Source organism: Cuculus canorus, chromosome 7 (assembly GCF_017976375.1).
Source record: "Cuculus canorus isolate bCucCan1 chromosome 7, bCucCan1.pri, whole genome shotgun sequence".
NCBI classification, from domain to species: Eukaryota; Metazoa; Chordata; class Aves; order Cuculiformes; family Cuculidae; genus Cuculus; species Cuculus canorus.
Genome location: NC_071407.1, coordinates 36311442 through 36335388, shown reverse-complemented (window position 1 = coordinate 36335388; position 23947 = coordinate 36311442). Strand labels below are relative to the sequence as shown.

The window sequence follows — 23947 nt, the reverse complement described above, 5'->3', positions numbered from 1 at the left end:
TCATTGTACCACTTCCTGCTTCTAAACATCTACTTTAACTGTTACAGCGAGTTCATGGTGGAGGAGCATGAGTTGCAGAAGGAGAAGATTCAGGAAGACTATAATGACAAGTACTGGGATCAAAGATACACTGTTGTTCAGCAACAGATTCCCTCGTTCTTGCAGAAAATGGCTGACAAAATACTAAGCACAGGTAGGGAAAGACATGCTTCTCAGGTAAGAGGGGTCTTGAGATAAGCATTGCCTTTCTTTGTGTAAAGATGAAATAAATGTCAGCGTGCTTTGCCAGTTTACGGGGTTGTCCAGCTGAACTTCTTAGAGGAACAGAAGAATCAGATTTAAAAATAACCCCATATGCTATAAATGAAACAATGCGTAGAAAGGAGCCCATTAGCAAGGGGAGCTGTCTGTCTTACTGCTTTGTTTTGTGGGTACAGTTTTCTAGACGGAGCTAGACAACTGAGGTTGGAACATGCTGAGTTTTAATTTGGGTGTTTATTTAAATAAAGTGTGCAACCCAATGGCTGCCATTGTTCTCTTTCATCAGTAAATGATGACTATCTGCAGAGATGTTTTCCCACCACTGGGAAACAAAACAATCTCTAAATCATTCCTTAAATGTGATACTAGGTGCCTAATTTATAATTCCATATCGTCTTCTAAAAGGTGTCTGAATCCTTTCCACCTTTCAGTAGAACTTTGTGTAAACATTTCCTGGCATATCTTCCACTTGCATAGAATTGTAGAACAGTTTGAGTTGGAAGGGAACTTAAAAGTTCATCCAGTTCCACCCCCCTGCCATGGGTAGGGACACTTCCCACTAGACCAGGCTGCCAAAGGCCCATCCAACCTGGCCTTGAACCCCTCCAGGGATGGGGCAGCCACAACTTCCCTGGGCAACCTGTGCCCGTGCCTCACCACCTTCGTTGTGAAGAAATTCCTCCTTATGTCCAGTGTAAATCTGCCCCTCTCCAATTTATTGCCATTAAGTCTGTAAGTTTCCCTGTTGGATGTACAGGAGATGTGAATGGGGGTCGTTCTTTCTTTTTACTTCTAGGGAAATATTTAAATGTTGTGCGAGAATGTGGACGTGACGTTACCTGCCCTGTGGCTAAAGAGGTCCTCTATACTTTAAAAGAGCGAGCATATGTGGAACAAATAGAAAAAGCATATAACTATGCTAGCAAAGTTCTTCTGAATTTCCTAATGGAGGAGAAAGAGTTGGTGGCTCACCTAAGGTCTGGTTTATTTTACTAAATCATGTTAAATAGATTGGTTTTCATAGTGAACATAAATTTTAGAAGTTAGCTCTCTTTTCTTGGGATATTATTAATGTATCCTCTCTATTTTCATTTGAGAAGTTGACCTGAAGAAATAAGGTTTGGGTTTTTTCCTGAAGAAAAAAGAAAGAGAAGTATAAAACCATAAAATTGCTTTGTGGGAAGGGTGTCTGGGGGCCTCCAGGTTAACTTCTTTGGAAGGCTGTTGCCAAAACTGGATCAGGGCAGCTGTGGCTTTGTCTAGCTCTGTCCCAAAGCCCACCCTCAGTTATGGACATCCCCCCACCTCTCTCATGACTTGTCTCATGACTGAACGCTGCTCCCACTGGGGAAAGGAGTTTATTAATTTAATCAGGTGTGATCAAGGGGAGTTTAATTTGAGTAACAAATAGTTTGATATTGAGCATCTCACCAAGTATATGTAACGGTTATAATTTGTGCAAACATAGGTGGTTGGAGGAATAGAGTAAGTGTAGTAGCTCCAGGTTCTACTGCAGGGTGTTTCTGAACGTTGTCCTTTTTTGAAGTTCATTTTAATAACCTGTATCTTGATTCTTGTAACACGTTCAGCTGATAGCAAATGCAAGCGCATTCCAGCATGCAAACTCCAGCTTTCCTACATGAACCAAACTTTTAGTTTATAACTGTCTTCAGAAAACAGTAGAAACAGGAATCTTAACTATCCAGAAGGCAGAGACAGCAACAAATAGGTAGGAAATTGGAATTGATAGCTGATTGTAGGGTATTTTATAATTGGGCTTAGACCTGGTACCAGAGGTTCTGCTTCAAACCAATGTTACAGCATGAAAGAAAGTGGTCTGAGCTTCATGGGACGAACCTGCGAAGTGACTTGCACAAGAAGATGCCCACTGGGAGATGTAAGCTGGAGCAGTAATGCTGACTAAAGTGAACGTGCCTAGCACGCCAGGTGGGATTGCTTTGGGCTTGCTTTTTGCTACGTCTGAAAAAGTTGTAGCTGAAGCAAAGGTGTCTGCTCCAGACCTGGGAATGCTACAGCTCCAGCTACGTTGTTGGAAGACCTGAAGATCCATGGTTCACTCCTTTGAAACTGATAGGTGCCTTCCTGCCCTGTGAAGACCACCAGAGAATGTACTTTGCTTCATGAAAGATTTTGAGAGCTGTCTGAAGCCTGACAGTCTTTAGGGAGATTCTTCCTAGCCTTTCTAATGACTCACCCCTCCAAGACTTCTTTGCTTAATAGGACTGTTCAAAAGACACTGGTTTCTAGAGCTCTGGTTGCATATGTCCTCTGTTGGGCCCATCTGTTACAAAGTGGTTTCACATTAAGGTGTTGCTCAGCCTTTCCAGCTGGGGTTGATGTCTGTGACCTCCTCTTCTTCCAAACGGGCTCCTTGGTGGGTCACTCTGCAGCTGTCCTGTGTGTAGGCGATCCACTGGAGTGCGAGGAAGCTACTGAGCTTCTAGTCCACGTGTCTGCTTTGAGGGCTTGAAGTGATCAAACCCTGGGGACCTGTGACAGATAACCACTTCTCAGTTTAGCGGGAGCACTGACTCTCTCCACCATCCCAGAAAGGTTGACTGAAAGGGACCAACAACCTTGGCAGGTCTCTAGTTCAACCTCCTGCTTGATGTAGGGTTGTCACCAGCGTTAGGTCAGGTTTTTATTTGGGTTTGTGCATTAGGGTGTGTCAGCAATAAGTGTCTTGGTCCCCTACCTGTTGTGTCCTCAGTTAACCACTGACACTATCCATGACTTCCTCAAGAGTGAAGGGATTTTCTTGGTTTGAGAGAATAATGACAGGGAAACAGGGGGGCTTAGCATCATCTCACATTGATAGCATTTAGGAGTCCACAACCACATTGTGTTAACGCTGTGTTGGTCCTATTTTTGCTCTGAAACCTGCAGTTATTATGTACAGTCTTTGGTCAGGGGTTAGGTTAATCCTCAGACTCTCCTCTGAGCTGTGTCCGAGCTCCTTGCCCACTGCAATTAACTGTCCCTGGTGCCAAGTGAAAATTGAAGTTTATGCATCCTCCCACAGCAGAAGTCAACACAAGGACCTGAAATACTTATAAAATCAGCAGAGAAACTTGCTCATTCAGAGGAGTCGAAGATTCTGCTCTGAATTGGCAACAGACTCTTGGATGAGTCTGCTTGCTGGGAAGGCTGAGGTGTTGTTCAGGAGAGCAGTACAAGCCTTCACCCAGCAATGTGGTGGCATACTGGTTTTTCTCTAAGTCACAATTTTCAAGCCAAAAAAGAACAGCGGCAGCCCCGATCTGACTGCATGAAAACATCCTGACTGAGGTGGAAGGGAAGAGGGGACCTACATAAAAGACTAGTCTCCAAATGGGTTATTTATGTCTCTGTATTCTGTGTGAAGAGCAACATTTTGTAATCAAACACAGCAGACTGGTTCAATTGATTGCTTTTGTTCCTTTAGGTTCAATATGGATTAACTTGGGCTTTAAAAAACATAATCAATTGTCCCTTCACTTTCTTGAGCAGATCTATAAAACACTATTTCCTGATGGATCAAGGGGACTTTTTTGTTCACTTCATGGATCTGACAGAAGAGGAACTTAAGAAGCCTGTAGACGACATCATAATCACGAGGCTAGAGGCTCTGCTTGAATTAGCCCTGAGAATGAGCACAGCCAACACAGATCCTTTCAAGGATGATTTAAAGGTAAGAATGTATGTAAGCAGAAGATAATTGAAGTTGAGCAGGTGGCCTGCCATGATTTTGGAAGACCTGTGTGCCTGTAAGAACCTGCTGAATATGCAGTGAAGGGAAAAAGAATTGATGGCTGTCCTTGTGTAGACATTCTCTGGGTTGAGTCCTCTTTCATCCAGATTAGCAACTGGAGGCACACACGCTGGGCAAGGGGCTGTGTTTTCTTTCTGATGTCTGAACATGGAGAAGGTCCTTTTGGGTGGCCTCAGGATGCGGTGGAAACAGTAGTTAGTGTCTCATTCTCAGCTTGGGTACTCACTTTGGAGTACAAGAAAATACCTGAGTAGAAGTCCTACCTGTTCATGATTATGTATTTTACAGATGTGAAGCAGCACAGAGGCTGTATGTGTGAAGTGTGAGAACAGACCTACCTTACTGAGGCTGAGGGCAAGGCAGAGTGATCAGTATGTTGTGTGCTGATTGTTAAACACTAAAAACCCACCGCTCTGGTGTCTGTTGCTGCGCTGTCCAGATCATACCATTCACTGTTGCCTCCTAGGTTGGTCTGATGACTTGAGAGCAACTCTGATAATGTGCGCTTCCGCCACATGTCTCTTGCTACGCAGTGATTGTGAGTATCCTGTGAGTGTTTTTTTTCTTGCTCTCCTTTTATAGATTGACTTGATGCCCCACGACCTCATTACACAGCTGCTGAGAGTATTGGCCATAGAAACCAAACAGGAGAAGGCCATTGTCAGTGCAGATCCCACAGAGCTCACTCTCAGTGGTCTGGAAGCATTTTCCTTTGACTACATCGTGAAGTGGCCTCTCTCCCTTATTATAAACAGGTAAAGTATCAATCTGCTGAAGGTATTGCATGGAGCTTATTTCCACACAGCAAAGTACTGGAAAGCCTGTGTCTGACATAAGTTGCTGGCTAGTACAAAGGGCTTCGGGGTTCTTGAACCCTCCTTACTCCACTTGTAGGCTGTGCAATACGGATTGTCTCTTTAGTGGATCCCTAGGAGACCATGTGTAAGGCATGCCTGGAAAGTGAAACTTTCATTTTAAATGCTGGGAGTACCTAGATAAAAGGAGACTTTCTCAGCCTGGTCCCTGGTTTGTGACTGGTCACACAGTTTTCATTTGTCTGTGGCTTTCTGAAGTATCTCCCCTGAGAATATGAACTCTCACAAGGGGGTTTTCATGCAAAAATCAAGCATTTCTCAAATCTGGAGAGCTGGAAAAAAATGCACTTTCTGGTTTCCCTGGCTGCAAGCAAGAAGGATCCAGGCTGTCACTGGAATTGCTATAGCAAGCTATTTTGCATATAATTAAGTTGTGAGGGACTGAATGGTTCGTTTTTCTGCAGGGATTTGCCCCCTTTTTCCCTGGAGAAACACAGGCAGACCTGCTACTGTGAGCCAGGACAAATGGGGCAAGTGGAGTTACATGAGCAGGGTGACAGGTGTTGAATTGTTAAATGCCAGCAATTAATTTGTCCCTTAATTCCCTGTTTGAAAAATCAGTTGATACAGTGGGACTTCTCTAATGATGTGAAGCTGTTTGGTAAGGTTTTATGGCCTGTATCAACTGAAGCACTGTAGTGTCTGAATGCAGACCTGAATCCAGTCCCTGAAGCTATAAATAAGCATCCCCATCTGCTTCTGACTGCATTGCTGTCGGGGCAGCATTGCCCGTAGCTTGGTTACAGCTTTTTTTCTTCATCTTTTTGGAGAATCTTAGTGAACTGTTTTGGTGATTGAAGCAGTTTTAGTGCAGTGGGTACGTGACTGCAGGCTTTCAGCCCTGTGTCCCAACATCTCTGCGAGTGACCTTTCTGCAGGTAGCTTGAGGGAATTGAAGGAGGAGGTTAGTCATGCACCTGCTGGCAGGAAATATGGAGGAGGGACTCCTTGGAGATAAATTCTTTGGGATGGTTACACACGTGATTTTTTTTATCCTTGGTTCAAATTGTTTTGGTGCAGATCTCTGTGCATCTGAAGGCATAAGGAACATACTGTGTAAGGTCTCTTTCCCTTTGAGCAGCCTCAGCCTTCACAGCTTAGTCTGTCAATCATAACAGGACTTAATCTGGATGGGTTTCTCCTTTTTTCTTTCCAGGAAAGCACTGACAAGATACCAGATGCTTTTCAGACACATGTTCTATTGCAAACATGTGGAAAGACAGTTGTGCAATGTTTGGATCAGCAATAAGATGGCCAAGCAATTCTCCCTGCATTCAGCTAAGTGGTATGGCCTTTTTTCTGCTGGATTGGATGTGAAGTTTTGGTTTTCCTTCTTGCTAGTTTGATATGTTGTGACGTGGATCAGAGCATTTTGACATGAAAAAGATCCATACAAATTCCTTACAGACTGAGAGAGGTCAAAACATAATATTTTAAGTTTCAGTAGGAAGTGTCTGCTTAGTAATGTTTGTGCTGCTTGGCTTGTTCCTCTTTGGTGGTGTGAAGTTGTGAAAAGAAAGAGATGGTCTTTAGGGTTAGCTCATTCTACACTGAACAGTTAAAGTTGAAGAAGACATCTGTGCACATATTGTCTTGGTAGCTACTTCAGTATCAGTAAGATTAGTAAGGACCCTGGTAGTTCAAAAGCAACGTTTTTCTCTTCTGACCTTCAAACAGCTTGGCTGTTTGCAGTTTTGGTGTGATACAAACGGAATAAGCTAAAAGTGGTGGGGTGTTTTTCCAGAAAATCCTTCTGTCTTGTTCCATCTGTGAGGGCAGATTTTTGCCTTTGGGTTACGCCAGTAAAATTGCTTTAATCACAGAATACTTTGAGTTGGAAGGGACCTTAAAGATCGTCTAATTCCAACTCCCTATGCCATGGGCAGGGACACCTCCCACTGGATCAGACTGCTCAAGGCCCCATCCAACCTGGTCTCCAACACCTCCAGGGATGCGGCAGCCACAACTTCCCTGGGAACCTGTTTAATATTTAGTATATTAGATTTTTAATTGAATATAAGAAAATGTTCAAAGTAATTGTCCAGTCTACAACTGGCTCAAAATTCTTGACTCTGGTAAGTCACAGAATCACAGAATCGTTTAAGTTGGAAAAGACCTTTAAGATCATCAAGTCCAACTGTAAATCTAACACTGCCAAGTCCACAGCTAAACCATGTCCCTAAGCATCTACATGTCTTTTAAATACCTCTGGGGATAGTGATTCCACTACTTCCCTGGGCAACCTTGATAACCTTTTCAGAGAAGAATTTTTTTCTAATATCCAGTCTGTACCTGCCTTGGCACAACTTGAGGCCATTTCCTTTCACTGTGTCACTGGGAGAAGAGGCCAACACCCATCTCACTACAACCTCCTGTCAGGGAGCTGTAGAGAGCAATGAAATCTCCTCTCAGCCTCCTTTTGTCCAGACTGAACAACCCCAGTTCGCTCAGCTGTTCCTCGTAACCCCTGAGCTTGAGACCCTTCACCAGCCCCATTCCCTTCTCTGGATGCGCTTCAGCCCTTCAATGTCTGACTTGTAGTCGGTGGTGAAAACTGAACACAGGCTTCGAGTTGTGGCCTCACCAGCACGAATGCAGGGGGACAATCCCTTCCCTGCTCCTGCTGGCCATAGCATGGCTGATCCAAGCCAGGATGCTGTTGGAAAGCCATTTGAATACATCAGAAATAATCAGAGATATTATTGACTTTAAGTATTGACTTTATAATCCCTCTCACACTGCAGCAGTGAATTTGCTAGGACAGAAATATTTAGCTCTACTTGACTGTGTGAGCCTGGTGATCGTTCCTCATGGCATTTGCCAGCTCCAAGTTGTGTGGGTGTCATTTCTCCCCTAGGTTTGCTGGTGCTTTCACGCTGCGGCAGCGAATGCTGAATTTTGTACAGAATATCCAGTATTACATGATGTTTGAAGTGATGGAGCCAACATGGCATATTCTGGAGAAGAACCTGAAGCTGGTGAGTGTGTGTGCTTGAGAGAAGTTGGAATTGAAGTCTTAAGTGAATAGATTTAATACAGGGAAAAATGTCTTTTTTCAGTTAGTGCAGGTGAACGGTTGTTTCTATCGCACCGCAGAGTGCTACTGTTCTGTATCACCTTTCTGCTTTGTTGGTTGTTCATCCCTTTCCTCTGCTGCCTCCTCTCTCTGCCCAGCTCATACTCTGCACCCTGTGCTGTAAACGTGGTGTCTACTCAACATTGCCTCACACAGAAGAAAGAATACTGTGGAAAAGCAAGAAGGATGCATGGTGCAAAGATCATAAGCAGGTCCAAACATCTTCAGTTGATTCCTTGGCTGCCTTACAGTACTCTTAAAAGCCAAGTCTGTGCTTTCTCTTCTGTGAAGCTACTAAGGACTGGCATATTAGGAGGACTGTGTTATAAAACAGGCCCTTCCTTATTCAGCTGGCTATTCCCCATGTATATTCCCACTGCAGGTGGGCAAGGCAGGAGAACTTTTCCACTCTGATGGTATCTGGGAGAGGCTGAGCTCACTTCCCACTGTTTTTTGTGCCTAATGACTGGATGTCTGGGCAAAGCAAGCCTGACATAATTTTGGTTCCTTTCACAGAGGTGTAATGTTCTCAGCTGTGGGATTTTCCAGATGTGTTATGGGATATTTCTGGTTCACTAATCCTAGTCAGTGACTTCTCCAGAAGTTAACTCTTTGCCTTAGCAAAAACTGCAAGAATCAGTTTCATCTCCAGATGGGCAGGTGAGATCCCTTTATCATCTCACAGAGGAACACATTCTCTGCCCCACCTGCCTATTTTAAATGAAGAATGAGAAATCATTGGTAATTTACCTTTCAGAACAGTCTGCTCAAGAAGCCAGTGAAGGTCTTCTCATACCTGATTTCATTCCTGTCAGATTGGTTGGTTCCATCCTCAACAGTAGAGGAAAAAATCTGCCGTCAGATGATCAAGGGCTGTCCTCCGTCTTCTAGAGCAAACCCTACTCTCCCTTCCTTTTTAACTTGACTGTGGTAAAGATCTAGAGTTCTAGGGCATAAAGAGTTACTGTGGAAATTCATTAGACAAATGAAAGATGATGCCTGAGCGTTGCCAGTTCTAGTGAAAGCCACAGCAGTCCTGCAAATACATGTTTTGTTCCTTGCCACCAGCCTGGGCCCAGCCTGTAGCTTCTTCATTCTCTAGGAAGAAGTGCTGAAGCCAGGGCAGTGATTGCCTCACCTCTCAGCCCCCATGGACCTGCCTGGCTCCTGCAGGTTTCTGGCATACAAACAGGTCTTTGAGGGATGAAAAAGAGAGCAGAGATGGCTTCTTAAGTTACTTGTGTACTGCTGCCTAAAACAAGGGCAGAGGCATTGAAGCTGTCTGTTCCACGTTACATAGCAAATGTCTCTGCTGGGTCCCGTGTGGTCCTAGCAAACAATCATTTTGTGTTCTTCCAGTTTCAAGCGTTTGCAGCAGTCTGGGGAGGGCTGCGTTGTAGCTGTTTTCATAGCATGAAGCTGCAGGGTGTGTCGTGATGGCCTGTGAAAGTGCTCAAGGGTACAAAGCTGGGTGGAGTAGCGTTGGAAGGCATTGTCATGTGGGGAACCTGACCTGCTGCCACCTCCTCTATGTCCAGAGACAGCTTGAGAAGGCCCTTAGGAAGTGCTGTGATGAGCTTTGTACGATGGTTGTCTTGAGACATTGCACGTGGCACAGGCAGGGGCTGTTCCAGACAGTGACCTTGTGTTTAATTAGGGAGACAATCAGTCATCCATTCCTCAAGCTTACTTATTTAGCTGCATAATCTTTGTGATAGCTGTAGTAATTTTTGTTATCTCAAGAGATGCTGAGTTCCTCATGGTCCTTCTTAGTTTCCCTACCCGCTGTGGTGCTGGTGTTAAGGTGCCCCAGATATTATGAGGGAACGGGAGGCAGATGTATTATTCTTCCCTTTGCTTGTCATCCTGTGATCAGATGCTTCTGCGTTGCACATCTTTTTCCTCTTACAGTGTGGAAAATATTTATCTGATGTACCAAACAGCCCAACACTTCTGCAATCTGCGTTAAGCCACAGTAGCTCTCTGGGAAGCTCTGATGAGTGTTTAGAATCTTCAGCATCAACTGAACATGTGTTAGTTTCTGCTGTGTACTGGGGAGTTGCTTTGGGGTCAGCTAATCAGCGTTTTTTGATGCTCTGTCATCCTTTTTCCTGCTGAATTCACAGGAGGTATCAGGTTTAGGATTGTGAGCATCTCTGCATATTTTTGGAGAGGACTTCTGAACAAGAAGAGGTTATGTGTCAAGCTTCCGCATGATCTGAGAGAAGCGCACTTGCTTAATTATATTTTAAGTTCAGGTTTGCACAATATAATACTCACTTTACTATACTTGACTTGAGGCACTTGAACAAATTATCCTGTCCCATGTTCTTCCATATTGGTTTTAGATAGCACTTCCTTTCAGTCTCTGCTGATTCCAGAGAAGGAATGTCCTAGAAGGAACTGTGAAATGCAGTAGGCATGCGGTCTGTATTGACAGCATCCCTTGTTCAGAAGAGATGGTCTCTTGACTCTAGAGTTTTTGCAAAGACTTCCTGTCTGAAGACCCCTCTCTGCTCTCAGCCATTGAGTTTCTCTGCTCCTTCAGAGGCATAGCAGTGTTGAAGCATTTTTATTTCAGTTCCAAAAAGGAATTTGCCAACTTATACTGTTTCTCAGAGGACCCTGTTCCTGAGAAACGTCTGTAGACCAATTGTTTTTGATAGCCCAAGTGAGGAGAATCTCTGTCACTGTGGAACATTTGTGAGCCTGTTTAGCCTGCCAGAGATGTTGAGTTTACAGGTATAAAGTGACTCTGCTAGCACTGGGGAAAGGTATTTCCGTGGCTCTATGACAAGGAGAAGATCTGTCCATGCTTTCACTGTACACTTAATTTCTGAAACCTCGAGGGCTGCTGCATTAATTTGTAGAGGATTTCTACCATTGTTCTACACGTGAAGGCTAGCTCTAGGCAGTGGTGCGATATGGACAACCGTGAGTTGAACATCTTAACGCTGCCAGCTAAAGAAGCTGTTTCAGCAACCACTTTGTTATGCAGTCCCTTAAAAGCTGCTCACCAGGGATGACATATCCCCGGCTGCTGGGTAAAATCTTCCTTAATTTAAATAAAAGCATCATTTATTTCCCAACAGAGGATGCAGGACTGGCTCTTCAAACTCTGTAGGCTACAGGCTGGGGTGTTTTTTTTCCTCTTGTGTTTTAGGAGGGAAGAGCACTGGTCTCATGTACTGCATTATGCTTTCTGATTTGTCAGACTTCTCTCTTGTGCATTTCCTCTTGAAATTAAGGTGCTTTCTTCCTATAATTAGTATCTTCACCTTCACAACGTCATCGTGTGCATCTGCACAACTAGCATCTTCATGGCATTAGAGAGTGGCATTTATCCCTGTTCTGTACTAGTCCTCCAAAAGATTTTTTGGCATTGATCCTGATGGAGCAGTGGGGATACCGTGGCAGTTTTAGTCCTACGGCTTTTCCTAAGCTTGACTTGTGTTCTCAGCTTCTGCACATCCTATAATTGCACAGAGTGGGGATGGGGGAGTTAATGTATTTTTTAAAACTCAAAACCAAAACAGCCTATTAAGGTAGCAGAGCTGGGTAAAAATCTTACAGAATCCATGCTACGCTGCATGTCCCAGTTCCTAATGTGCTCCTAAAACATGTTTTTAAATAACTTGCATGTGTTAAGCCTGGTAAACTTACTGACATTTAAGGTTCGTTGGTTTATTTTCCTCTTCTCCAGTTACTGTAGCTGACTTTAATGAGATTGTGAAGGTGGGGGTGGGCATGACGAGCAGATTCTGAAGCAGAGGAAGTGCGTGTTCATAAAGCGCATAATTCCATACTAAGCCTCCTTTCCAGTGGAGGGTTTGGATCATTAAAGAAAACATAATTTGGTTCAGACGATGATGTGACAAATCAAAGGTAAAAAGCCTGTGAGGGGCTGTTGAAGCTGGAAGGTACATGAGAAGTATCTCAGCATGCCCTGGAGCATGTCTGAGAAGTCACTATCAGAGGTGTGATGCTGATTGGAGCTTTGGTCTGGTGCAGCACAGGAGTCCTGGTTTGGTTTTCATTATTGTACTTGTCCTGTACAGGCATCTAATATTGATGATGTCCTGAGCCACCACACAAGCTTCCTGGATAATTGCTTGAAGGACTGCATGCTGACCAACCCGGAGCTGCTGAAGATCTTCTCCAAGCTGATGTCTGTCTGTGTCATGTTCACAAACTGCATGCAGGTACGTACAGCCTCCCCATATTGACCGTGTCAGCTGCTTTGGGTGCCAGCCAGCTATAACAGTCCCTTTTTTCAACTCAACCCCTCTTGTCCTCCGTGCACGTGGAAGAGCCCCTGTTCTTCCCACCACCAGGCTTTAGAGCTTGGCTGTTTAGACCCTCATCCTTTCTCCCAAATGGTTTCTGTGGCTTTTCCCTTCAAAAAATTCTCTGTGCTCATCGTTTTCAATGTTGGGATCAGGTTTGTATGAACCGATTTACAGCCAGTCCCGCAGGAGAAATTGAGGTGTTGGTTGTAGGGCTCTGTAGGTTTTAGTGTGTTCTTTTGAGGATTGTGTGAGGACTGGTGATTGGACACATGGAGACTGATCTCCATGGGCGTACTCTAGCCATCATCTCAGGGAGCCCTAGCTTTAAAAAAAACCCACTTTCCTTTGGTTTTGATGAGCTTTGTGCATTAACATTGTAAATTTAATCTTAGAGTTAGCTTTTGTGGGAGCTAGGTAGGTGCAGGGCTAACAGAACTGAGTCAGCCTCATGCTGTGGAAAAAAAACATGGGAAAAATGCAATCTACCCATTTCCTCAAACCTCTGCTCTTCCAAGAGGTTCACTCAGAGCATGAAGCTGGATAATGAGATGGACCGGCTCACCGTAGAACATGGCACAATGCAGGGTCCACCAACAGAGGAGGAGCGTGCTGAAGAAGCTGCAAAGAAGAAGCTGACTAATAAGGTGGGACATGGGATGGACAGCTGGGCCCTTTCCTCTGGGGATGCAGTCTGGTCAGGTTGGCTGTCCTACTTTTTGCAGATAGGTCTTTGTAGTTTCCAGATCACCTTTGACCCCAAAAGCAGAATCTTTGTGGATGGTATGGAGTGTTGATGGTCTTCTTGAGGTCTGATTTGAAGACCCTGTCTCGCTCAGCAGTCCCTGCACTGGTGCTTAAGTCCTTAGCTGTTTTTTTTTCATGTGGGTACCCACATATAGGCTTTCTGCAACTCAAAATCTTTGTTTCCAGAACTAGCATTTTGTGATAGACAAGCCTTTTCAGTCCATCCCCTTCGTATCTGGGGTATTTGTCCTGTCCGTATTTCTCCATCTAGATGCACATGTACTGAATGATTTGTTTGGCATGCTCTGTGGTTAGCAGGATGCCTCCTGTCCTGCTGAAAGCCCATGTCTCGCTCACAGCCCGTGGGGTCCATCACACTGCAAAGCAATCAGAGTGCTCCAGAGGTGACAAACTGTCTTGGGCAATGCTCACTTCCTGCACACTGGCTTTTCCTCCTGCTTGAAAATAAATAATGACCCCATGTATTTGAGGATAACTCTACTGGTGTTTACTCTGGGCTTCCATCAGGCAGGCGTGGCGAGGTTTTTAGCTACCAAGGACCTTGCAATGGATTTGAAGGATTTACTTTCATAGAATGGTTTGAGTTGGAAGGGAGCATGAAGATCATCTAATTCCACCCCCCTGCCATTGGGCAGGGACACCTCCCACTGGATCAGGCTGCCCAAGGCCCATCCAACCTGGCCTTGAACACCTCCAGGGATGGGGCAGCCACAACTTCCCTGGGCAACCTGGGCCAGTGCCTCACCAGACTCATCATGAAGAATTTCCTCCTCATGTCCACTCTAAATCTGCCCCTCTCCAATTTAAAGCCATTCCACCTTGTCCTATCCCTTCAAGCCTTTGTAAACAGTCCCTCTCCAGCTTTCTTGTAGCCCCTTCAGGTGCTGGAAGGTCACTATAAGGTCCCCTGGGAGCCTTCTCCAGGCTGAACAGCCCAAACTCTCTCAGCCTGTCCTTGTATGGGAGGTGCTCCAGCCCTGTTTTAGTGGCTTAGTGACTTTTATGTTTTATGGCAGTATTTTTGAGCAGGTTGGGAAATAGGGAAGGAGTCATTGCATCTCTCTGGCAAGTGTGAATCAGGAAGCACATGGCGTCACTATTTCTTTGTCTTGATAGCTTTTAGCAGAGCATGCCGACAACCTCCATCTCACATCTGGCTTCGAAGCAACAATTAACAAGTTTGATAGCAATTTCTCAACACATCTGCTGGACCTGTTGGACAAACTGAGCATTTACAGCACCAATGACTGTGAGCACAGCATGCTCAACATCATCTACAGGTGAGCCAGTAGTTTTCTCGCTGTAACTTCCCCTCCTGTAGTTCCCAAATTCAACTCTGGAAGAAGCATTGCTGTTGATAACTGTGCCTGTCTGCCCCATCAATGAAAACACTGAAATCACAAGAAATAGTGCTTTGAATTTCAACCCAAGGCTTTAAAAAAAACCCAACCGAACCACATTCCTTTGAATTATGTGAAACTTGTCTATTAATATTGTAAATGTAATGTGATGCAAGTGTTAGTTTTCTTGGGGATTGTCTCACTGCATGAATAAGCTGATTCCTGAACACAGCATAAGTATTCCAAGATGAGAAAACCATGCAAGGGATTGATCATAACTGGCTATTTTGTTTTATTTTTATTTAAATAAGCATCCCTTAACAGATTTTTTTATTGTGGCCTCATCCATACTTAGTAACTTCTTAGAAATCAAAATTCCTCCAGGAATACCTGGAAGTCAGGTACACAAGATACACTGCAGGAAGAGAGAGAGCACAAGAGATCTAGGTTTTACTGCTAGCTTTATAGCCTCAGTGTTTCTTTTTTAATAAAATGAGGAGCAGAAGGCCTTGTTTGGAATGGTTAACGTTTGTTTTTGCTGTAAGTCATATGTGTTAGTGTGGCTGGGCTTTTTAAGCTCTGTGCTATAAGTTGGTGTAGCATGGAGGGATCTGCCCCGGTACTTGCGGTTTTGAAGAAGGAGCCTTATCCCCAGCTGAGCACACGTGCTGTGCAAGCAGAACACTTCTCACTCTGATCCTGCTACGAGCACTTTAGGAACAAAACCAAAATAACTGGGAGGTTTTTCCCCAGTTTCCTGCTGGGAGCAGCTTTTAGTGTTTGTGGCTGGAATATGATTTTCAAGAGTTAAACACCCATGAAACATAGCAGGCTGTAGATGGGAAATTTTCAGCTGAGGCATACATCTAACCACAGAGTAAGAAGGCAAGGGAGGGCCGGGACTTGATATCTCTTAATTCAGAGTCTCCCTGGTGGAAGTCACATCTGGCAAAGACACTGACACTAGAAATGCTTCTTGCAAACCAATTGTTCTTTACAGTAACTTTTTTTCTCCAGTGAAGAGGCAGGATCTCTATTGGATATAAGCATGATTTTAGGATGCTAGGATTTTAATGAGTATAAAATATTTCAACACCAGCACTTTTTTAACTGCTTGTTTTGTGTTTGTAAGCCTGATTGACACATTTGCACTGTTAAGGTGTGTGTAGGTCTGGAACACTTGAGACTCACCTTCTTTGTCGTTTCTGTCAGCTAGGGCATAGAGAACAAAGCCATCCTAAACACCCATTAGCTTCTTTGTGCTGTCTGTAAGCCAGCGTGTGGCCTCACTTTCATGTGTAAGCAACTGTAAACAGCTCTTACAGGGCTCGCCAGAAATCAAGGTCATTTTTAGGTGTTGATTGTTTCCTTTCTTCTTTTTCTGAGGAAAGCCCTTGGCTTACCAAGGAGTGCTCCCTACTTTTAAGAATTATTTAATCTAGAGTTGTAATTCCTTCCAATGATAGAATCAGTTGTCAGTGATATGTTATTTTATTCATAAATGTGCCTGATGACTGATTAATCACATATGTTTTCTTTCTTCTCATGGTGTTGTAGGGATTCATCCCCTGACCCCTTTGATATTTAGTACGTAACAGTAGATCTTTATTTAGTTCTTTTTAACCACACAGGACTAAAAGCTACTTTAAACTTTCTCCTAACTGCGCTTTGTCCTCTGTTTTCTTTTGGTTTATTTAAGTGTAGTGCTTTGGTCTTTGTGAACCAAACTTTTTGTTGCTCATTCTCATCCTTTAACTTAATCTTGAGGAGACTATAAGAATATTAACCTGCAACTATTAAGTTCTGTTCACTACCCTTCTTACCAGATGTCTTTTATGGCTGGCTGATAAGCCTTATACCTCTGTTGAGATGTGCTACAGCTGAAAACAGAGAGAAACGGTTCCAGCAGTGTTTCTTTGAAGCAGGTTGTTGTCCCCTCCTTATGCTATATCTCTTGAAGCTTTCACTGTCCTTTTCTAACAGCATCTGACAGGGCTGTTTGGGATTCCTGGTACCAACCTTTGCAAACACTGTTTGGTGAAGTATTCCAGCAGGAGACTGGGCTTCCAGTTGTTCTTTACTTTTCTGAACTTCTGGACCAGCAACTACTATGCTTTTACACAGTCTCTGTGTTAGCATCTGCTGCTCTCTCTGAGATGAGGTCACAGCTGAGATCAAAGTTGAAACTAAAATCTGTCATCCCTGTTACTGGAGGTACTTCCAGGAGTGGAGTCTCGCCCATCAGCTCCCATGACACTGTACAGAACCACGTGTCTTTTCTTCCTAGCTTAAGGAGGACAGGGATATTCACAGGCATCTGAAAGGAACCACAGTGCCACAGGACCACTCGATGCTCTGAACTCACCCTGCCAGGGTAGGAACTTACCTTCCTATCATCAGAACTGCCCTCCTTGGTTGATGCTCAGTCCTTGAAATCAGAAGGTAGATGAGGACCCCTTTTCCACAGTCCTGATTAACTCTGATTCGCTCCATCTCTCACCTCCAGAGTCAGAGGTCTCCTTCTTGTCTCGGAAATCCTTCTAAGACTTTTCTTTGTGGCTGTGAGCGGAGGCCCCAACTGTACAAGGGATTGCTGTTCTTTTCAGAACTAACCAGGACAGCTAAGTCTCTGCAAATCCTTTTAGAAAATGATGGTGCAGCTTAACAAAGGCTTCTGGACATTTTATGTCAGCCTTCATCTGCCTGGGCAGCACTGTTTATCATCATTGGGCTGTTGTAGATCACAGGCAGGATGTCTCTGTAAAACTAACAGGCCAAAAAACTAACAGGCCAAAGGGATTAAGCTCTTGTACTCCTGTCACTGGCATCACTCCTGGGTGTCATAGCAGCCAGTCAGGCTAGATTCTGGGATGGAGACCACAAGCAGTTGAGTCATGCAGGCAAGAACATGTACTCCTCCTCAGTGTTCCAGCTCTGCCTCTTTCTTTATCAGCTGCTTACATTTTTATCATTACCAGTGCAAGTTCTTAAAGACAGGCTTTTTTATGATGCTTCATCCAGGATATCTTAACAACAACTGCCTCTGTCTGTGATCCAGTTGCTTGGACGTCATCGCAAGTGGTACGGGGCATGGCCAACACAGTGTCATGACCTCACAGTCTTTGCGTCTTGTAAAGAATATGTGGAGATTGTTCCATTGGTGGGATCACCCTGCTCAGTCTCAGGTTGGAGTTGTTCTCAGCTTACTCAAGAAGTCAACAAGTCCTTGACCTGTCTTTACACCATGCGCCAGCAGAAGTCTTGCAGCCTTCTATCATACTTTATCGCACAAGGCCTTTTCTGACAGCAGCTCAGGTGGTGGTCTCCTTCCAGCACACTTAGCATTAGAGATTCACCCCTTTTATCATTGTCTTCCCACACTTGTGTCAGCTTTGTGCTTCTGCCAGGGTGGGGGGACAAGATGATGCCATGCCGTGGAGACTGGCTGTGTGTCTTGTTCAGTTGTGGGTCCATGGTTCCAAGGCCAGGAGTTATCCTCCACCAAATGCCTTTGTGTTTCGCAGACCGCACATGACTGTTAGCTGTGGCAAGAGGCGACTCCTGAGCTGTGGAAGCTCTGGAGCCAGTTCTTCCAAAAATGGAGAGTTTGTTCTTCTACGACAAGTACTTCCTGCTTCGGGAGGAAGGAGAAACATGATAATTCAGACGCATTGTGAGAATAGAAAATGCTGCTGTTGGCAATTTGCCTGGCGAATGGTGACCTAAGCTGCAATGAGCTGTTCAGAAGAGAATCTGAGGCCTTTGCCCCCCAAGTATTTCCATGCCCCAGTTCTGTTTGAGGGCTGCAGAGGAAATACTGGGTCTTGATGCCATCAGGGCTGTTATCACTACCAAATACCGCAGCTTGGACTGTCTGGGGGTCCTCTGAGTCCTGTCCGTGTTGGACATAGCTGGACCTTTACTGACAAACCAGACATCCCCAGTTCCATAACTGAAACACTGTGTGTTAGCAGACCATGCAATGGAACATGCCTTTCCATTCCTAAGGGCTGCTCAGTAGTGTTTTAAAGAGTGGAAGTCCCACGATGAATGCCCAGATGTGACATTTAGCTCTCATTCAGTCTGTAGTTTATTGGATCCAGTCCTGGACTCTATAGCAACAGGAACCCAAAAACCAGAGTGGAGACAGTTGCTATCTGAAATAACATAATTGACAGAGAGATGGAAGAATTTATAAGACATAGTAGGCTTTTCTAATAAATTATAACCTTTTTAAATTACTTCTTTTCAAGAGTCATGATCAACCTGTAAGACAGATAACAAAATATTCCTTTTACTTGCAATTCTGGTACTGTGCTTTCATTTATTTGATCCTGGTTAGTATTGATTCAGTTTACAGTACTGAGTAACTGAGGCACAACCATCGTATTTGTAGCTGCAGACAACAGAAGATGGAGATGCAGAGGGTTTCCTTCAAAGCAGGGAAGCTCACACGGGACTCTCAGATTTCCACTGTGCTGAAGTCTTGCTCAGGTACCTTGGCTCCATCGGTAGCAGTGCTGAGAGAGAGCTGGCAACTGCACAGAATCGTAGAATCATGGAATGGTTTGAGTTGGAAGGGACCTTAAAGATCATCCGATTCCAACCCCCCTGCCGTGGGCAGGGACACCACCCACTGGCTCAGGCTGCCCAAGGCCCATCAAACCTGGTCTTGAACACCTCCAGGGATGGGGCAGCCACAGCTTCCCTGAGCAACCTGGGACAGAGCCTCACCACAATCATTGTGAAGAATTTCCTCCTTATGTCTAGTCTAAATCTTCCCCTCTCTAAAGCCATTCCTCCTTGTCCTATCACTCCATGCCTTTCTAAAAGTCCCTTCCCAGCTTTCTTGTAGCCCCTTCAGGTACTGGAAGGTCACTATAAGTTCTCCTCAGAGCCTTCTCTTCTCCAGGCTGAACAACCCCAACTCTTTCAGCCTGTCGTTGTACAGGAAGTGCTCCAGCCCTCTGTTCATCCTTGTAGACTCCTCTGGACCTCCTCCAGGGTCACTCCTTCACATCCCAGTAGTGAAAAGGAGAAGAATTACAGCTTAGAGGACTTTGTAAGAAGGTTTACTTCCTTCCCTATACTTAGAAATCTTACCCATCGAGTGCTCTTAGCATTCCTCAAATTTCTTTCCTTTACCAGTTTGGAGGAGAAAGCAATGACCAAGCTCAGAGTAAGATTGGTAGGACATACAAGATGATGCAAATGCTAGTGACTGGAAGTTCCAGCCACAAAACAAGAGACTGAAGTGTAAGCAGATTTGAGGAAGCACCACACCTTCTTAAGAAATAGTTATCAAACATTGTTTAACCCTAAAAACGTAGCTGAAAGGGCAATCAAAATCAGCAATTCAAGAAATTTGGGATAAAGCAGCTTCAAAAATGGAACAGGTCCTCAAAGTGAAGATGCAAATGAGTCCTGGCCATATATTTGGATCAAAGTTTGGTAAATACACCTGTGTCAGTGTCAAGTTTCTTTTGTACAACACTTAAAGAACAGAAGAGATGTAAGCCTTTCAACCAGGAGAAAGTAACAGATAAATTCCATCTGTCGAGGCTCTGTTTTCCAGTCACCAAAAAATGTCAAAGAACAATTTGTTGCCGTTTGTGTGAGGTTGTTAAGCAACATGAAACTCAAATATTGTGCCCATTCATTTAGTATTGGAACAGCTTAAACTGAGAAATGAAGAGAGTAACTTGTGTGTGATTCACAAGCTTGTATCCACTATCGCTCAGCGTTCCCAGGGCATGTGCTTTTTAAGAGCTGCACATGTCCTAGTTGGCTTCATAGTGCAGAGATCTGCCTCAGGGAGGTCATGGCAGGGGTACAGTTGGGTGGGTTTGTGGTATCCAGGAAGACAGTATTATGATATTGCTGATGTTGGCCACTTTGGAGAGGCATTTACGCATATCACTCATGCTGTGATTTTGCCTGAGCACCTTCCAGCCAGTCCCTCGTCTTTTTGAGTTCTGAATCTGTTGGAATCTTCTTACCTGTGTTAGCAAAGAGGTGGTGGTAATGGGAACTGCGACATTTTGCAGTGGTTATGGTGCGTAACGTGGTGGATCTCATGTAGGAATTCTTACTGGAGTTCAGTGGTAGTGAACTCTGGTATTAGGCAGTGATGGGAAGGGGCTGGGAAGATGCAGAGGTTGAGGAGTCCTCTCCCCTGGCACCTTGTCCATAAGTGACGTGGCTGCAGGGTGGTGTGGTGAAGCTGTGCCTCTAGAGAAGAACCTCTTACTTAGCAATTGGCCCTTCCCGATGTACTTGGTACACCTGTCACTAACAGGTGAAATTTAGCCTGTTGTCCGGGGATGAGCACTGAAGAGATGTCACTGATGACACCTGTGGCACAGTGCAGAGGTCCCTGTCTCGTTCTGAATAAGCTGGGGGCAGGCCCACGCAGAGCTGGCAGGTGCGGAGCTCACTGTGGTGTTCCTCTGATGCCACAGGAGAGGTTTATGCTCCAGGGGCCGTGACTGGGTAAGGGCAGGACTGTGCTCAGGAAGGCGAGCAGGGGGACTGTGGCCACTTGAGAAGTCTGTGCAGCAGCGCAGACCCCCTTGCTCTGCACAAGCAAGCGTGCTCTGCTTCTTCCTGCAGTGAGACTTGCTTCACTTTGCTTTGCACCCCTCATTTCAACCAACTTTGTCCTAAAATTTGTGTGACTCTAGAGAAGAGCTTATGTATTTTTGGATCCCCTTGCTGCCTGTGAGCACCGCAGTGAGCATGAGCGTTGCAGTACTTGCAACACTGAGCTCTCAGGAGCCTTTGGCAGCGTGTCCAGCGTGCTGCCTGTGCCTTTGGGCAACGCTGAACCAACAGGCTGCCAAAACTTCTGGGGTTTTTATCTCCCAGGTTGGACTTCAATGGATTCTACACGGAGCGCTTGGAGCACATGTCTGCCGAGCGCAGCCAGAAGGCAGCTCCCCTGCTTCCAGGCCTGGCTGTACCCACCCAGTAAAGCCCTGATGCATCCCTTCCCAGCCGCCACCTCTTCTGCATCAGCAGAGAACCAAACGCTCACTTCAAGCCAGGAGTACTCAGCCCTCTGCACCCACAGTGTGAGCTGGAGACAAACTATAAGGGTTGTCCCAGAGAGAAAGGAGAATATTCTGTTTCCTGAAACGTACGTAATGGATTTTCTCTTCTGAGAGACTTTCGTTAAGTTGGGGTTTGTTTTTGTTTTTGGTTTTTTTTTTACTGCATTGTAAAATGATGTATTTGTGTGTTGTAAAGTAAATAATTAAAAAAAAGGTTATTTTGCCTGTTAACTCTGGGTGCAAGTTAGTCTTTTAGGTGACTGAATTTTGGTCAACTCACAGGGATCTGGCTCAGCTGCCGCACTGCATTGCTTTGGGGTCATAGAATCATGGAATCCCTAGATTGGGAAAGACCTTTTAATCATCAAGCCTAACCGTACCTGTCCACTACTAAACCATATCCCTAAGCACTTCACCTGCCTGTCTTTTATTCCTCCAGGGACGGTGACTCAACCACCTCCCCGGGCAGCCTCTGCCAGTGCTTGAGAACCCTTTCTGTGAAGAATTTTTTCCTAATGTCCAATCTGAACCTGCCCTGATGCAGCTTGAGGCCATTCCCTCTCATCCTATTGCTTGGGAGTAGAGACCAACACCCACCTCTCCACAACTTCCTTTCAGGCAGTTGTAGAGAGCAATAAGGTCTTCCCTCAGCCTCCTCCAGGCTAAACAACCCTGGTTCCCTCAGACACTCCTCGTAAGACTTGTTCTCCAGCCCCTTCACCAGTTTCGTTGCGTTGGGATGAGACCCTCATTAGGGGTTTGCTGGAATGAAGCTGCTCAGCAGCCCTAACCGATGAGATGGGTTTCACAGCTGATGAGCAGGTAAGAGATGTTCATGTCAGGTTGGCCAAGTCTTCAGCAGAGGACTTTCAGGATGTCTTGCAAAGTTGTGCACCTGTAAAAGATGCTTGAGCCAGTTTGGTAGTGGGTGTGATAGAGGGTTGAGGAGAAGAAAATTGTCTCCGAGGACCAAGCAGTAACCAAGACATGTGCCAGAGCCCCAGAGGCCTCAGTGGCAAGTTGGAGAACAAGGGGAGATGTGCAAAGGCTGTGGATGCAGCTCTTGAGTGCTCCTGTTAATGACCTGCCCTTCCTCTTCTTTGCAAGGACCTTCTAGTGTGTTAGAAAGCCGAGTTCCCTTTACTTTGGTGGCCTAAAGCTGGTCCTCCAGCTTGGCAGAGGGAGAGACCCGAGGAGCTGGATAAAGCCCACCTGTCCTGTGTTTAGAGGACTAAATTCCTTCATCCAAAGGTTGAGGACTGAGACCTCAGCTGCCACTACCTGGCTTTTCAGGGAAAGGACCTGGGCGGTTCATGGGGAAGAGAAAGTTTCCTGTTCCCTACATGGAGGTGGCCTCTGTCCAGGGAGGCTTGGAAAAATTGACCTACCATTTCCCTTCCGTTCTGTGGGTCTACAGACGTCATGGCCTGTCCCTTGGGATCGGGGTGGAGAGATGGGGAGGGCAGGTCCCCCGTGGAACAGCTCAGGCTTGAGGGGCTCCCCTGGCACCTCACTGTGTCACCATTGGTCACACATATTGTTTGCACTGATGGACCAGTGTGGTGGCTGCTTCAGGAAAAAAAAAACAAAAAACCTGCACAATTTAAATTAAATCTCAGCAGAAGGAATAGATACTTCTGAAATGTTCATTTTGAAAATCAACAGCAAATTTCTATGAGTAATCCCAGGAAGTCCTGCTCACACGTGACACATGCAGAGGGTTACGTGTGCCGCTCACAACTTTTTCGGGGGAAGGCGTGACGGCTCCCCTCTTCACACATCCCTTCTGCGGCAGGAGTGGTTGCTCCTCCTCTACAAGATCCCATCCTGCTCCCTGTGACCTGGAGGTCCACCACCGGGGAAGTGTGAGCCCCTGTGAGGTCACCTGCCCCCTGGGCTGGGTCCCCCTGTTTTTGTTGCACAACCTACTGCCAGGCTGCCAGCTGCTCTTTGTTCTCTGTGAGAACAACTGGGTGGGTAACTTCAGTTCCCAAACCCCCGGCTGTGTGTGGGTGCGCTGTCGGCTGAGCAGTTAAAGGCTTGGGGTGCTTGGCCAGGTCTCCACGTACACCTGACCACTCTTTTCTGAGGGACCGGGCCAGACACCCTGCTGCCAGCCCTGAGCAGGCGGTGGGTGTGTGTCCTCTCCCCTGATGAGAAGCCAGCAGACCTCTGTCAGAACGCAGCAGCCCCACAGCAGCCCCGTCCCTCCTTGCTCAGCGCGGCAGTTTGGCTGCGCTGTGTCTCCCAGCCAAGCCGGGTTCTTTGCTGTGCTCGGCAGGCCGTGCCTTGGCCAGCAGCTCCCTCAAGGCCAGCTCAGCTCTGTACAGCAGGCAAGGGTTGCCGTCATGGCATCTCTACAGGCGATGTTTAGGTAGTTAAGATCAGGTGTGAATAGGAGTGTTGAGGGTCAGAGCACGGTGCTGTAACTTACTATTTTTCTAACAAACTTGCCTCCTTAGTAGGGGATTACAGGAAAGCTGGGAAGAAGGATCGTGCTGGAGCTGCCTTGGACTG

The 23947-nt window shown here is 45.6% G+C and overlaps 1 protein-coding gene across 4 annotated transcripts in view; it reads left to right on the top strand.

The window, feature by feature from the left end:
- Positions 1-21556, top strand: part of TUBGCP2 (tubulin gamma complex associated protein 2) — a 35623-nt gene extending 14067 nt beyond the window's left edge. For all 4 annotated transcript variants that reach the window (XM_054071686.1, XM_054071688.1, XM_054071689.1 and 1 more), the window contains 10 exons: positions 48-193; positions 1058-1238; positions 3772-3952; positions 4616-4788; positions 6065-6193; positions 7766-7886; positions 12043-12186; positions 12789-12917; positions 14155-14318; positions 21246-21556. In XM_054071686.1, the coding sequence (XP_053927661.1) occupies positions 48-193; positions 1058-1238; positions 3772-3952; positions 4616-4788; positions 6065-6193; positions 7766-7886; positions 12043-12186; positions 12789-12917; positions 14155-14318; positions 21246-21351 (1474 nt within the window). In that variant the 3' untranslated portion in view covers positions 21352-21556. The remainder of the gene's footprint in view (positions 1-47; positions 194-1057; positions 1239-3771; positions 3953-4615; positions 4789-6064; positions 6194-7765; positions 7887-12042; positions 12187-12788; positions 12918-14154; positions 14319-21245) is intronic.
- Positions 21557-23947: the final 2391 nt, after the last annotated feature.